Here is a 16,163-nt window from a genome sequence, read left to right as displayed (position 1 = left end):
ATTCCACCAAGGATATGCAGGTCTTTGGATTCCTCCATCGTCAGACCACAGCGAAACGACGGTTGGGGGAAGAACGCCTCATCTTCCGGCTAGGAACGCTCCAACCACAAGGGATGAACTCGGGTTTCACCAGTTTCCTCATTTCCCCTCCCCCCACCTTGTCTCAGTATAATCCATCGAATTCAGCACCGCCTTCCTAACCTGCAATCTTCTTCCTGACCTCTCCGCCCCCACCCCAGTCTGACCTATCACCCTCACCTTGACCTCTTTCCACCTATCACATTTCCGACGCCCCTCCCCCAAGTCCCTCCTCCCTACCTTTTATCTTAGCCTGCTGGACAAACTTTCCTCATTCCTGAAGAAGGGCTTATGCCCGAAATGTCGATTCTCCTGTTCCCTGGATGCTGCCTGACCTGCTGCGCTTTTCCAGCAACACATTTTCAGCAGTTGTATTCTTGTGCAATCCCACAGAATAGAAACATGACACTTTTGAAACAGCGTTTAAAGTATTGGTGATGTAATCGCATTTCAACCAACACATTTTAAAAGTTTGTGATTTAGAAAGTGTTCCTAATTCATCAATCGCATTACAGCGAATTCACATTAATGAAATGCATGTTATAGCAGGACGACCTGTACTCCACATTTTAGCTTGATCTTGTCTTATCGTATTGAGATCCAATTCAGATCCTTTATTTTCCATTGATCATTGTCTTCATCCATAATTACTTCAAATTTTACTGAATTATGGTTGCTATCATCAAAACGTTTCTCCACTGAGCTGTCTACCACTTGCCTGGCATCCTTACCTACAATGAGGGCCAGCACCACTACGCTCTTGAGATTTTCCACGTGCTGGCTTAAAAAAATTCTCGAGGACACATTAAGAATTCCACTCCCTCTAGCCTTTCACACTTGGTCCATCTCAGTTAATACTGGGCAAGCCGAAATCTCCTCCTATTCTTACATTATTATTTTTATACTTATGAGATTTGCTTCCATGTCTGTCATTCTATCTCTCTCCAATTGTTTAGGGATTTATAACACATCCTCAAACTGCTTCTTTTTGCTTTTACATTCCACTCATATGGCCTCATTTGAGAAACCTCCTGAGATTTCATCCCTCCTTTGTGTAATAATCGACTCCTTAAACTTGCCAATCACCTGTCCAAATGACCTTTTCCTCACTGCGGACCCTGGGTGCTCTGGTTTCCTATCATTTTCCAGAATGGACCTCCACTTGTGAAAAAGACTCTTGCCACCATGCCTCTTATGATCTTATACACCACTATAAGGTCCTCCCTCAGTCTCCTACGCTCTAAAGAAAAATATCCTGGGTTGTCAAACCTCTCTCTACAACTCAGACCTCTGAGCCCTGGCAATATCCTTGTAAATTTCTTCTGCATTCTTTCCAGTTTAATAACATCCTTCCTATAACAAGGTGATCAAAACTGAACACAACACTCAAAGTGCGGTCTCACCAACATCCTTTATAACTTCAATGTAACTTCCCAATTTCTATACTCAATGCCCTGACTGAGGAAGGCAAGTGTGCCAAAAGCTTTCTTCACTGTTGTGATACCCGTGACTCCACTTTCAGACAACTATGAACGTGAACTCCAAGGTCCCTCTGTTCTACTACACTTCTGAAGGCCCTGCCATTCACCATGAAACTCCTACCTTGATCTGACTTTCCAAAATGCAAGACCTCACACTACTCTATATTAAAGTCCATATGCCATTTCTCAGCACATTTCCCTAGTTGATCAACGTCCTGTTGCAATTTCTGATAACCTTCTTCACTGTCCACGATACTGCCTACTTTCGTGTAATCAGCAAACTTAATCATGCCTTGTACATTCTTATCCAAATCATGGATATAGATAACAAACAGCAACAACACTGACCCCTGAGGCACTCCACTAGACACAGGCCTCCAGTCCAACAACCATCCTTCCGCTATTACCCTCTGCTTCCTACCATCAAGCCAATTTTGCATCTAATTTGCCAGCTCGCCCTGGATTCCATGCAGTCTAACCTTCTAGAGTAGCTTACCTTGTGGAACCTTATCAGAGGCCTTACTGAAATTCATAAAGACTATATCTACCGCCCTATCCTCGTCAACCTTCCTGGTCACTTCATCAAAGAATTCTAACAAATTTGAGAGGCATGATCTCCCATTCACAAACCCATGCTGACTACTCCTAATCAAACCCTGCCTTTCCGAATGTATGTATATCTTATCCCTCAGAACTTTCTCAACTAACTTACCCACTATAGATGTTAAACTTACTAGTCTATAGTTCCCAGGTTTTTTTTTGCAGCCCTTTTTGAATAATAATACAACATTCTCTACCCACCCATACTTCCAGGACCTCACTTGTGGCTAATGATGATGCAAAAATATCAGCCAGGGCCGTTGCAATTTCTTCTCTAGCCTCTTGCTCTGTCCTTGGATGTATCTGGTCTGGACCAGGAGATTTAGCCACCTACATATATTTTAAAACATCCAGCACCTCCTTTGCTGTTATATGGATATCACCACTAACTTTCGCAAGTTCCCAAATCTTCACATCCTCCTCCATGGGAAACACAGAGGAGAAATGTTCATTGAGGACCTCGCCCATCTTCTGCAGTTCTACACATACATGTCCACTTTGGTCCCTGAGAGGCCCTATTCTCTCTCTAGTTATTCTTTTTCCTTTAATGTACTCAAAGTACCTCTTTGGATTCACCCTAATCTTCTCAGCCAAGGCCATCTTGTGCCCCCTTTTCACCTCCTGATTTCCTTCTTCAGTAAACTCCTGTATTCGTAGTATACCTCCAGGGATTCCCTTGATCCCAGCTGCCTAAACCTGAGCCATGCTTCCTCCCTTTTTCTGTTCAAAGCCGCAATATCTCTTGTCATCCAGGGTTCCCTATTTGTGCCAACCTTGCCCTTCGCCCTCACAGGAACATATAAACCTTAAGCTCTGGCTATTTCACTTTTAAAGGCCTCCCACATGCCAGAGGTCCCTTTACCTATAAATACACTACTCCAATCAACCCCTGCAAGCTTCAGTCTAATTGCATCAAAATTCGCCTTGCCCCGATTTAGAACTTAAACCAGTGGACCAGTTTTGTCCCTCTCCATTAGTATTTTAAAATTAATAGAACTATGGTCATTGGTCCCAAAGTGTGTACCCACTGTCACCTCCGTCACCTGTCTTGTCCTAATTCCCAAGAGTAGGTCGAGTTTTGCCTCTTCCCGATAGGACCCTCTTCATACTGTCTGAGGAAACCTTCCCAAACACAGTTAACAAATTCCACCCCATCTAAACCCTTAATGCTCTGGCAATCCCAGTTTATGTTAGGAAAATTAAAATTCTATAGTGATAATCTATTTGCTCCTGAAAGTCTCCCGAGTCTCAATGAGTTTTGTTCCCTTTGACTATTTTAAAGCCTATAGTACAACCCCAATAATGTCACCATTCCCTTATTTCATAGTTCCACCCACAAAGCCTCACTGAATGATCCTTCAGTTATTTCACCTCTGATTACTGCTGTGATATTCGCCGTAATCACAAATGCAACTCCCTCTCCCCTCCTTCCACTTCAAAACTTTCAACCCTAGCAACTGACAACATCTCTTCCTTCTCACAGTCTGAGACAAAATGAGTCTGTTCACAATCTTGGCTTCATATTTGACTTCAAGCTAAGTTTTGGATCACATTTTTACTATTTCATGGGATGTTGCCTGTCCCTGATTGCCCTTGAACTGAGTGGCTTGCTTCATAAATCAAAAGGCAGTTAAGGAGCTGTGGGCCTGGAGTCATAAAGGTGCATTTATGAATAGATGGGTTCACCATTTATGGGTGTGCCATTACCGTCAAGGGCCCAAACTCTAAAACATCCACACACATACATAATATCCCTCTCAACCCTGCTTTACACCTTTGGCAATGTGATCTAACAGCATCTTATGAGGTTCGGCATCCCACTTCTGTGAAGTGCTTCAGGATGTTTGATTTGTTAAAGGTGTTATACAAATGTAAGTTGTGGATTGTAACTTCTGAAAACTGATCTTGTTTTTCCAATTATCATTTAGGTAGCCACAGTTACTTTTTTTATGATCACTGAATGTCTTAAAGCAAAGAAATACTTTTGACAGACATTCCCCACTGTAATGGAGTAAATGTTGCAGACAATTTGTATAAATGAAGCTCTCACAAGCAGCAATGTGCAATGACTAGGCAATCTGTTTGTGTGCTCTCAATTGAAAGATAAATAATGGTGATGTCATCGGTGCTAATGCCTGTACGCCTCCATTTTGTATCCAATGGAGGAAGCAGATGGGGCATGACAGACTGCAGAAATATTAAATAAATGTCAAGCATGGAGATAGACAAAGGTTTGCATAATAAATGTGTTCATAAAAGTAATACATGGCACAAAAGAAAAATAAACAGCTAATTTAATCATTTCTTGAAATACATTTTTTGCTTCATTTGAAATCTTGGACAAAATATTTTTGCAAAAAATGTTGATTGATTTGATTTGACTTAATTTATTCATGAACAATGCTTGACAGTTAAATGTTTACATTTACTCTTATTGTAAAATGTTGGCAGACTTTAGAATGGTTTTTCCAATTATAAACAATGGCTTCAGCAATTTCAGCTACAAATTATTAACACAAATTATGCAATCAGAGATATTTGTGGGTAGCAAGTGTATGAATGCAATCATGTTTACACATCATATAGCCAATGGACAGACTGATTTTTTGTCACAGCTGTCTGAAATATTGCCAATTTGTCGACGTACAAGCTTACAAAAACACACAAAAAATAAAACATGGAAAAATAGCAAATCCTTTGGATTACATTATTGAATTCTGGTTTGTGTAATTCTGGTTGTATGACCTTAAAGTACCATCACACTGGTCAAACATTAACCTGTGATTGTTGCAAAAGTACAAAATGAATAAAATAGGTATTGATTTAGCTGACCAAGCAGTTCCATTTCCTTCAATGGGATAAGCTATCTCCAATTAGATTCACCATCAGATTGTCAGAATCTAACCAGTTTCCAACAAAAGCAAATGTAAAACAGAATTTGTGGAGTGTTCCTTTTTCTTGGAAATATGAATAATCACATTTAGTCCAGAGTATTTCATCTCAAACAAATGCCTTTCCGAATTACAATCTTTCACCATGTTGCTAATGAAATAAACTAATAAATATTGTTTTGTGAAACCTGAAGTTAAAATCATAGTTGGACAGATTCTAATATTAATATTCAATTAAAAATTTGAGTATCTAGCTATAATTACAAAGTTGCAGTATATTAAGAATAAATGAAAAACAGTCTCTCCATTGCCACATTAAGTTGACTGCTCGAACAAATAGCACAGAACTTACTTAACTAAACATTAGCATGTTTTAAACTTACAAGTCAAGACGATAATACTATAGCCTCACAGGATATTCAGGCAATGATTGATCAACACAGCTTTTGTTAAAGAAGAAAGCTGTTTGCCATAATAAATCATGCATAATCTAAGGTTAGCAGAGTTCAACCTCTTCACTTCAGTCAATGATTAACCGCAGATATTCACTGCTCTGGAAAATTAGTATTCAGAAGAGTTGTACTTTCACCACAGGAAACTATCACAAATGTGCAAATGTACAATGCAATTCTGACACCATCAGTGGGTAATTGGTATTTAAATTGTTAACACTTCCAAGCTGAACAAATCAACCAACAAACTCTGTTTCCATCTTTAGCCATATATCACACACTGAAAATTAACACTTTAACCAACATTTTGATAGTGCCTCAGATATTTAGGTTCACTGACATCAAGCACGTATCACAATATTACAGTTTCTGGGTCAAGGGCTCAAAGCTGTAAACAGTTGTAACCTTCTCACCAGCATTCTGCATTTCATAAGAAACAGTTGACTGCCCCAGCCAACATAATAACTGTATTGAAGATATCAGCATCAAACAAAAAACATTACTTTTGCTGGTGGCTCGCAAAAGAGCCTATCAGAATCAATCAATTCAAGGCTGTTAAAAGAAGTTTTACTGGTGTAATCCAATTGGTTAGCAGGACCAACGTGTCTGTCAAAACGAGACATTTACTTGGATTTCCTATTGGTTGTATAAAAGTTCAAAGCAGATCAATTTTAAAATAAGCTGATAGTTTCCATGAGCGACGGTTATCGTGTGTTGGACTGAAAGTAGCTATCCATTAAATTTAAAGTAATTATTACTATTGTCACAAAAATGACATCTGACTTTGTGGAAACATTCCTGTCTGATCCAAAGATGTGCAATTCAAGCCTCACTAAACTTGAGTTAAATTCTGATTCGACTGCAAGTCAAGCTTTTTTCATTCATCCATTCACGGGATAAAGGCATCGCTGGCAATGGCAAACCTTAAATGTCCAGAGGGCAGTTGAAGAGTCAACCACATTACTGTGGATCTGAAGTCATGTGAAGACCAGACCAGATAAGGATTGCAGTTTCCTTCCCTAAAGGACTCGTGAGCCAAATGGGCTGTTCCTGACAATAGACAATGGATTCATGGTCATCATTAGACTCTTAATCCTAGATTTCTTTCTTTAATTGAATTCAAATTGCACCATCTGTCAGAGCGGGATTCAAACCCAGATCCTCAGGACATTGCCCGAGGTCCTTTGGTTAATAGTCTAGTGATAACACCAACCAGCCATCACTTCCCTAAGTCAAATATGGAATCCAATCTGGTCATCACACTTTGGGAAGAATGTGCAGGTCACTGAGTGTATGTTGAAGAGATTTATCAGAATGATTCCATGAATGGAGGATTTTCTCTGAAGTTACTTTGGAGAAGCTGGGATTTTCTCCTTGGTCAAAGTGCGAAAGATTAAATCATGTCTGTATAAGATGGGCAAGGAAAAACTGCTCCCATTCATTGATAGGGCAAAGACTGGTGAGGTGTCGGAAGACTGGCAGTTGGGTAACATGGTGCCACTATTTAAGAAAGGAGGTAAGGAAAATCCAGGGAACCATAGACAGGTGAAACCAAAAGAGAAAATGCTGGAAAATCTCAGCAGGTCTGGCAGCATCTGTAAGGAGAGAAAAGAGCTGACATTTCGAGTCTAACTGACCCTTTGAGAAAGTCAGCTCTTTTCTCTCCTTACAGATGCTGCCAGACCTGCTGAGATTTTCCAGCATTTTCTCTTTTGGTTTCAGATTCCAGCATCTGCAGTAATTTGCTTTTATCCATTGACAGATGAGCCTGATATTGGTGGTAGGTAAATTGCTGGGAGGGAATCGAGGAACAGGATTTAGAGTCATAGAGATGTACAGCACGGAAACAGACCCTTCGGTCCAACTCATCCATGCCGACCAGATATACTAACTCAATCTAGTCCCACCTGCCAGCACCTGGCTCATATACCTCCAAACCCTTCCTATTCATATACCCATCCAGATGCCTTTTAAATGTTGCAATTGGACTAGCTTCCAATACTTCCTCTGGCAGCTCATTCCATACACATACGACCTTCTGTGTGAAGAAGTTGCTCCCTCAGTCTCTTTTATATCTTTCCCCTCTCACCCTAAACCTATGCCCTCTAGTTCTGGACTCCCCCATTCCAGGGAAAAGACTTTGTCTATTCACCCTATCCATGCCCCTCATGATTTTATAAACCTCTATAAGGTCACCTCTCAGCCTCCGACGCTGCAGGAAAAACAGCCCTAATCTATTCAACCTCTCCCCATAGCGCAAATCCTCCAATCCTGACAACACCCTTGTAAATCTTTTCTGAACCCTTTCAAGTTTCACAACATCTTTCCAATAGGAAGGAGACCAGAATTGACGCAATATTCCAACAGTGGCCTAACCAATGTCCTGTACAGCTACATGACCTCCCAACTTCTGTACTCAATTCTCTGACCAATAAAGGAAAGCATACCAAATGCCTTCTTCACTATCCTATCTACCTGCGACTCAACTTTCAAGGAGCTATGAACCTGTACTCCAAGGTCACTTTGTTCAGCAACATTCCCTAGGACCTTATCATTAAGTGTATAAGCCCTCTAAGATTTGCTTTTCCAAAATGCAGCACCTTACATTTATCTAAATTAAATTCTATCTGCCACTCCTCAGCCCATTGGCCCATCTGATTAAGATCCCATTGTAATCTGAGGTAACCTTCTTCAGCTCCAATTTTGGTGTCATCTGCAAACTTACTAACTATACCTCTTACGCTCACATCCAAATCATTTGTATAAATGATGAAAAGTACCAATCCTTGTTGCACTCCACTGGTCACAGGCATCCAACCTGAAAAACAACCCTCCACCACCATCCTGTGTCTTCTACCTTTGAGCCAAATACATTTACATGTATTTGGAAAGGCAAGGACAAAGGCAAGGCAAGGAGATAGTCAACATGGTTTTGTGCATGGAAAATCATGTCTTACTAACTTGATTGTGTTTTTTGAAGAAGTAAAAAAAGAGGATTGATGAGGGCAAAGTGGTGGACATGATCTATATCATCTTCAGAAAGGCATCCAACAAGGTTCCTCATGGCTGACTGGTCAGATCACATGGAATAGAGGGAGAACTAGTCATTTGGAGACAGAACTGGTTCGAAGGTAGTAAACAGAGGGTGGTGGTGATGCTTTTCAGACTGGAGGCCTGCGAGCCATGAGAGTGCTGAGTCCACTGCTTTTCATCATTTATATAAATGATTTGGGTGTGAACACTGCAGGTACAGTTAATAAGTTTGCAGATGACACCAAAATTGGTGGTGTAGTGGACAGTGAATCAATCATGGAGAATGGAGGATCAGCTCTAAAATTTAATTTCTTCTTGTGGAGCAATTATTTGCAATGAACGCTGGCATTGGCTTTGAAGAGTTCTTTTCTTGTTGCCATATGGAATTGACACTGCTGTGAAATATCCAGAAAGGAGAAATTATATATTTCCAAATCAGGATGGTGAGTAGCTTGGAGGGGAACTTGCAGGTGATGATGTTCCCATATATCCGCTGTCCTTGTCCTTTTATATGGAACAAAGAAAATTACAGCACAGGAACAGGCCCTTCAGCCCTCTAAGCCTGTGCCGATCCAGATGTTCTCTTTAATCCTGTCGCCTATTTTCTAAGGATCTGTATCCCTCTGCTCCCTGCCCATTCATGTATCTGTCAAAATACATTTTAAATGACACATTCGTGCCTGCCTCTACCACCTCTGCGTTCCAGACACCCACTACCCTCTACGTAAAGAACTTTCTACTGTTCTATCCCTTTAACGTTTCCCTCTCACCTTGAACTTGTGACTCCTAATAATTGAGTCTCACACTCTGAGAAAAAGCTTCTTGCTATTCACCCTGTCTATACCTCTCATGATTTTGTAGACCTCAACCTCCAATGAAAATAATCCTAATCTACTCAACCCCTCTTCATAGCTGGTGCCCTCCATACCAGGCAACATCCTGATGAACCTCCCCTGCACCCTATCCAAAGCATCCACATCCTTTGGACAATGTGGCAATCAGAACTGTATGCAGTATTCTAAATTTGGCTGAACACAGTACAACTGTAACATGACCTGCCAACTCCGCCTAATGAAGAAAAGTATGTTGTACGTCTTCTTGACCACTCCATCGACCTGCGTTGCCACCTTCAGGGTATAATGGACCTGAACACCCAAATCTCTCTGTGCATCAGTTTTCTCCAGGGCTTTTCGATTTACTGAATAGTTTGTTCTATATGAAGTGATCTTGGACCTTTGGTGAATTTCTGCAGTGTATCATGTAGGCAGTACATACCAATGCTGGATTAACTGAATGGTTATAGATGTGGTGCCAATCAAGTGGATGGTGCCAAATTTTTTGAATGGTAGAGCTACTCCATCCAAGCAAAGGGGTAGTACTCCATCACACTCCTAAGCATTACAGATTGTGAGTAAACTCCAGGGAGTCAGGAGGAGAGTTACTCACTATAGCATTCCTCACCTCTGTCCTACTCTTGTAACTGCTATACTTATATGGCTAATACAGTCAATTTCTGGTCAATGCTAACACCAAGATGTTGATCATGGTAATGTCACTGAATGTTCAGGTGAGGTGGTTAGATTGGAGATAGTCATTGGCTGACATTTGTGTGGTGCAAATATTTCTTGTCACTTTTCAGCCCAATTCTGGATGTCTTTGGACATCTTCGGTATCTAAGGAATCGCAAATGGCAAACATTTATCAGCAAATATTGGCAAACATACTCACTTCTGACCCATTGATGCAGGGCAGGTCATTGATGAATTAGCCCAAGGAAGTCCGGCCTAGGCCCACTACCCTGAGGAACTCCTGCAGTGATGTTCTGGAGCTGACGTGACGGATTTCCAGGTATGTTTCAGCTATGACTCCAACCATCGCAGAGTTTTCTTCTTGATTCCCATTCACTGCAGTTATGCTAGGGCTCCTTGATGAAACACCCCATCTATCACTTGCTGCTTATATTGTTTGACACATGTATCATCCTGATTTATAACCTCACCAGGTTTACAATTTATTTTTAGGTATGCCTGATGCTGGTCCTGACATGCCCTCTTGCTCTTTTCACTGTAGCAGGGTTGATCCTCTGGCTTGATACTCTTGTTGTAATGGAAATATGTCAGGCCTAGAGGTTGCAGATTGTATGGAGTAGAAGTCTGCTGCTGCTGATGGCCCACATCAATTCATGGGTACTTGATGTTGTTAGATCTTGAGTTGTTAGATCTGTTTCAATCCCATTTAGCACAGTGATGGTGTTACACAACACAATGTAAGATGGCATCAATGTGAACATAACAACAAAAAAACTTGAAGGAGTAGGCAATTCAGGACCTTACGCCTGTTCTGCCATTTGATACGATCATAGCTCAATTCTGCTTTCCTGAGGCTCCCCATAACACTTCAACCCAATACCGATTCAAAATCTGTCTATCTCAACCTTAAATTTACTCAAAGTCCCAGCATCCACTGCACTTTGAGGTAGTGAGTTTTGCAGTTTCACAACCCTTGAGAGAAGTAATTTCTCCTCAATTGTTTTAAATCTGCTAACTCCTTCATCTAAAACTATGATCTCTCGTCCTAAATAGCCCCACACAAGGAAACATGCTTTCTATGTTGACTCTGTCAATCTCATTTAGCATATTATATAGCCCAACTTGATCTCCTGTCATTCTTCGAGGAGAAAGTGAGGTCTGCAGATGCTGGAGATCAAAGTTGAAACTTTATTGCTGGAACAGCACAGCAGGTCAGGCAGCATCCAGGGAACAGGAGATTCGACGTTTCGGGCACAGGCCCTGAAGAAGGGCCTGTGCCCGAAACGTCGAATCTCCTGTTCCCTGGATGCTGCCTGACCTGCTGTGCTGTTCCAGCAATAAAGTTTCAACTCCTGTCATTCTTCTAAACTCTAGACAGTATGTGCCTAAACTGCACAATCTCAATTCATAAGACAAGCCCCTCATTTCTGGGATGAATTTAGTGAACCTCCTCTGAACTGCTTCCAATGCAATTACATTCCTCCTCAAGGAGACCAAAATTGTACGCAATACTCTAGATGTCTTGTATAGTTGCAGCAACATTTGCCTACTTATGTACAGTTACTTTAGCAATAAATGCCAAAATTCCATTTGCCTTCCTTAATCCCTCTGAACCTTCATACTAATTTTCTATCATTCATGCACAAGGATGTTCATATCCCTCTGAAGTTTACCTCCATTCAAATAAGTTGCCTTTCCATTCCTCACACATATCCGCATTAAACTTCACCTTCCAATTTCTAGCCCATTCACCTAACCTACCCACATCCATTTGTAACTTTCAACTGCTTCATTACAATTTACTTCCCCACCTAGTTCAGTGTCATCTACAAATTTGGCTATAGTATATTCTGTCCCTGCATCCATAGAAATTGTACATATTTAGAGCCTCAGGACTGAACCCTCTGGCACCCAACTAGTTATATTTTACCAATCAGCAAAGACCCATTTATAGTGACTCTCTACCTTCTGTTGATTAGTCGGTCCTTTACCCAAGTTCATAAGTTATCCTTAACCCAATGTGATCTTACTTTTTGTCTTAACCTTTCGTGTGGCATCTTATCAAATGCCTTCTGGAAGTCTAGACAGACAACACCTGCAGGATCCTCACTATCTACCACTACTTCTTAAATCTTTGAAGTATTCTAGCAAGTTAGTCAAACATCACTTACCCTTCATAAAGCCATGCTGACTCTAATGAACTGTATTTTGACTATCCTATTATTATTGTCTAAATAATAGATTCCAACAATTTCCCAAGGACACACGTTAAACTAATTGTTCTATAGTTTATTTTTTGCTGCCTTCCTCCCTATCTGAAAAAGGATGTTATATTAGCATTGTTCAACTTGAACCTTTCCCATGTCCAGCGAATTGTAAACTATCATAACTGATGGATCCACTACTTCTGTTGCCATTTCCTTTAAGACCAGAGGATGTAGGCCATTGGTCCTGGGGACTTGTCTGCCTTCAATCTCAATAGTTCTTTCAATACTTTTTCCATTGCGATGATAATTGTTCTAAGTTCCTCTTTTTTTATAACCTCTACATTACCTGTTATGGTTCAGATAGTACTGGTGACCATGAAACAGAAGCAAAATATTGATTTTGTGATTCTGTGTTGCCCACTATTAACTCTCCAGGTTCATCCTTCAAAGGACCAATGTTCACTTTAGCTACTCTCTTCACTTGTATACATTCATAGAAATTCTTTTTATGCGTGACAGTGTTTTAATTATGCAAATAAAACAATTTATTTCAAACTTGCAGAGTATATAAGTTTAAAAATGCTTAGCAAATCTTCTAGATCACAGCTCTAACTCGCGCATCAAGTCCAAGAATAAGAATTACTGACACAAATAATGTAGTGTTAATTAGTACAAATCTATCAGTATTCACTACCGTTAATTCAATGAAACTCACAGCAATTTTGAAAGTCTATTCACAAAGACATTTAAATATGAAGGTCCAGAAGTTGCAGTCAGTAGTTCCATGTTCCTCCAGAGGGTGTGTCACTGACGGTCCCCCAGGACACAAACTCTAAGCAATCAATGAACCGATGAAGATTATAATGTTAGTTGTCTCCTTTTGAAAAATGTTGAAGAAAACTGTTCCTTGTTGAATGGGTTAGGAGTTTTCACAAGACATGCTAAATTCATAATTACTTTGAAACACCCTCATTGTCCTTGAAAAACTATTTTCATATTTAGAGAAGTCAAATTTTGACACTGTTATAAAATTTAGCATTTTAAAACAAGTTTATAATACTTTATCCATAATGATCCAATCAATTATTGATTCACCATTTGACAATTCAAATTAGAACCGATAGAATTCATTGTTTCTAACGGCCTAATTTGCTGTCAGTAATAATACTTCTATGTGATTTGCCAGTTACCCTACTTGTTGTTATCACTGTTGCTTCAAACCTGAAAACCCCACTGATATGGCATTAGATTGAAAACGTCCAAAAGAAAGTGCATTTCATTGTGGTCTGTTCTTCATTATTGCAAATATCAATGGTATACTTCTTCTGCTTCAACCACAGTCTGCTGACCCCTACTTCTCTTATTTTCTGTTGCTCCTCCATTCCCAAAGAACAACTCTCTTCAGTCAAGTGTGAAACCCCCTCAATTTCAGAGGCAAAACCAAAATGCTGAAAATCTGCTTCCATCAGAATTCCCTCTTGAAATGTCAGCACTTATGATTCCTGACTCATCAGTACCGTGCCAAGTGCAGCAGTGGCTCTCTGCTGGATTAGGGTGTGGGGCGCATATTGCAGCAACAAATGTGATTCTATGCTTCTCTCAAAAGGTAGTGAATCTGTGGAATTCTTTATCACAGCAGGTTATCGATGTTGGGTCATTATGTATATTCAGATAGATAGATTTGTGACCTGTGATGGAATTAAGGGATATAGGGAAAAGGCAGAAAACTGGAGTTGAGGGTTGTCACACCAGCTGTTATTTAACGAAATGGCTGCAGAGACTCGATGTGCTGAATCACCTACTTCTGTGCCTTCATATGGTCTTATGTTAATAATCTTGAGGCAGTGTCAGTCACATCAGTGTATTTCATGTGTTATTCAGAATGGAGACATGCATGCTAGCCTTCCGTTTCTGGGAGGGAGATGAATAAATATGAATGGGGTTTCTCTACTTTTTTGTACATTAGATTAAAAAAACCTCAGCAATACAAAAGCCATTGCTTTCATTCGTTATTGCCTGAACCATAGCTTTGTGTCCCATTTTATACTTGCATACAGACCTGGAGATTTGAGGCTTTCCTTGTTTGTAATTTTCAAGTGTCCGTGGTTTCTAAACAATTTAAGTCCACTGGATGTTACCTTGGACCACAAATAAGTTTTCAGTATTCTCATGTGTTTTTGTAAGACCTGACATTTGTACAGCTTTTACTCTGCTGAAAGAACTGTCAGCATTTGGCAAGAAAATGAAGACTAGGCTGAAATATCTGTTTTATCTAATTTTCTAGTCTTCCATATTGAAGGTTTTATTACCAAGTTCTTCTGTGATCTATGAACCAACAGTGGACAGCTTGTACTTTCACTGCTCAACTTTGACAGCTTTTTCCAACTTGATTGTCTTCATTTTCGAGGGTCCTTAGTTATGTCGCAAGAACAAGAGGGAGTATTTGTACTGTCCTGGTTAAAGAGGTCAACATCTGAAGGGAAATGTGGGGAATTACATAAATCAAATATTGTTATAATTTTACAACCTTACGTGATATTTCTCTGGCACTGCCCATCAGCAACCAGATGAAAATGTGATCGTACACAATATCTGACAATGTACCTTTGTCCAAAGTTAAACAGAAAACGTTCTAAGAAAATCAACAGAATTGATATGAGCCCTTTGTCTCCGTACTCAGAACCTTAAAGCTCATCATCTTTGCAACTGAGATTGAAATTATGAATCAAGATTACACAGAAAGTTCAATTAAATATCAACTGAAATAAAAACTCAAAATGCTGGAGTCTTACAGCATATCTGTGCAGACAAAAATAGCATTAGCAGTGATCTTTCATCAGAATGAAATTAGAATAATTTTGTGTCTGGTGGCATTGGTTCTTTCAAAAATTTGAATACCTCCATAAAAAAAGGCTCTACAATGTTAATTGTTCATCCAATATTGCAACTAAGAGGAGCTGATTTGAAATTATTATAATTTGTGAAATTAAAAATACAAAGGCTTGTTGAGGTCTAACATCAATATCTATGATATTTTGGACAGGTGGATGCTTCTTGAGGAAAGATTTGAAGGTCAGTCAGCAAAGTACTATACCAGAATATTCTTGTCGAGAGCTGACAAAGGCATGCATGAGGGCTGCAGCAGCGATACATAAGCTTGCCATGCCAGTGACACATCAGTGCATTGCATCAGGGCATTAATCCCTAATGAAAGGCGCCAATACCATTGAAGTTATACTGAAATTCTGAATGAGATCACCTCTCACTCTTCTAGACTCCAGTGTGCAAATGTGTTTAGCCTTTGCTCATTCGACAATCCCTCCATATCTGGGATCATCCTAGTGAACCTTGTCTGAACTGCCTGCAATGAAATGCTATCTTTTCTTAAATAACGGGACCAGAATTTATCACAGTTCTCCAAATGTGGTCTCACCAGCACCTAGTACAGTTGCAGTAAGACTCCCTACTCCCTAGCCTGTGGCTCGTTGGTCGAGGGGTATGAGTCTTGCTTTGGGCTTTTCATGGTGTAGAGATGCAAGGGGTCCAGGTTTCAAATCCCGGATGAGTACTTGTTTCCCATCTTCACTGGGGCAGCACAGTAGTTAGCACTGCTGTCTCACAGCACCAGGGACCTGGATTCGATTCCACCCTCAGGTGACTGTCTGTGTGGAGTTTGCACATTCTCCCCATGTGTGTATGGGTTTCCTCCAGGTGCTCCAGTTTCCTCCTACAGTCCAAAGATGTGCAGGTTAGCTGAATTGGTCATGCTAAATTGCCCACAGTGTTCCAGGTGGAGGTTAGGTGCATTAGTCAGGGGGAAATGTGGAGTAATGGGGGAATGGGTCTGGGTGGGTTGCTCTTCGGAGGGTTGGTGTGAACTTCCTGGGCCGAA

At 40.3% G+C, this 16,163-nt stretch overlaps 1 protein-coding gene across 4 annotated transcripts in view; it reads right to left on the bottom strand.

The window, feature by feature from the left end:
• The window catches only part of LOC122561022 (probable JmjC domain-containing histone demethylation protein 2C), a 289,853-nt gene that overhangs the window by 77,203 nt on the left and 196,487 nt on the right, over positions 1-16,163 (bottom strand). For 2 of the 4 annotated variants that reach the window (XR_006314885.1, XM_043712303.1), the window contains one exon: positions 12,793-14,744. The exons of the other annotated variants lie outside the window; for them this stretch is intronic. Coding sequence is in view for 1 of the 2 variants with exons in the window: in XM_043712303.1 (XP_043568238.1) it covers positions 14,688-14,744 (57 nt within the window). In the remaining variant the exon portion in view is untranslated. Of the gene's footprint in view, positions 1-12,792; positions 14,745-16,163 lie in introns of those variants that run through there. 4 annotated transcript variants of the gene reach the window in all.

This window comes from Chiloscyllium plagiosum, chromosome 22 (assembly GCF_004010195.1).
Source record: "Chiloscyllium plagiosum isolate BGI_BamShark_2017 chromosome 22, ASM401019v2, whole genome shotgun sequence".
Lineage (NCBI taxonomy): Eukaryota > Metazoa > Chordata > Chondrichthyes > Orectolobiformes > Hemiscylliidae > Chiloscyllium > Chiloscyllium plagiosum.
The sequence above is the reverse complement of the archived record's forward strand: the minus strand, read 5'-3'. Positions and strand labels throughout refer to the sequence as shown.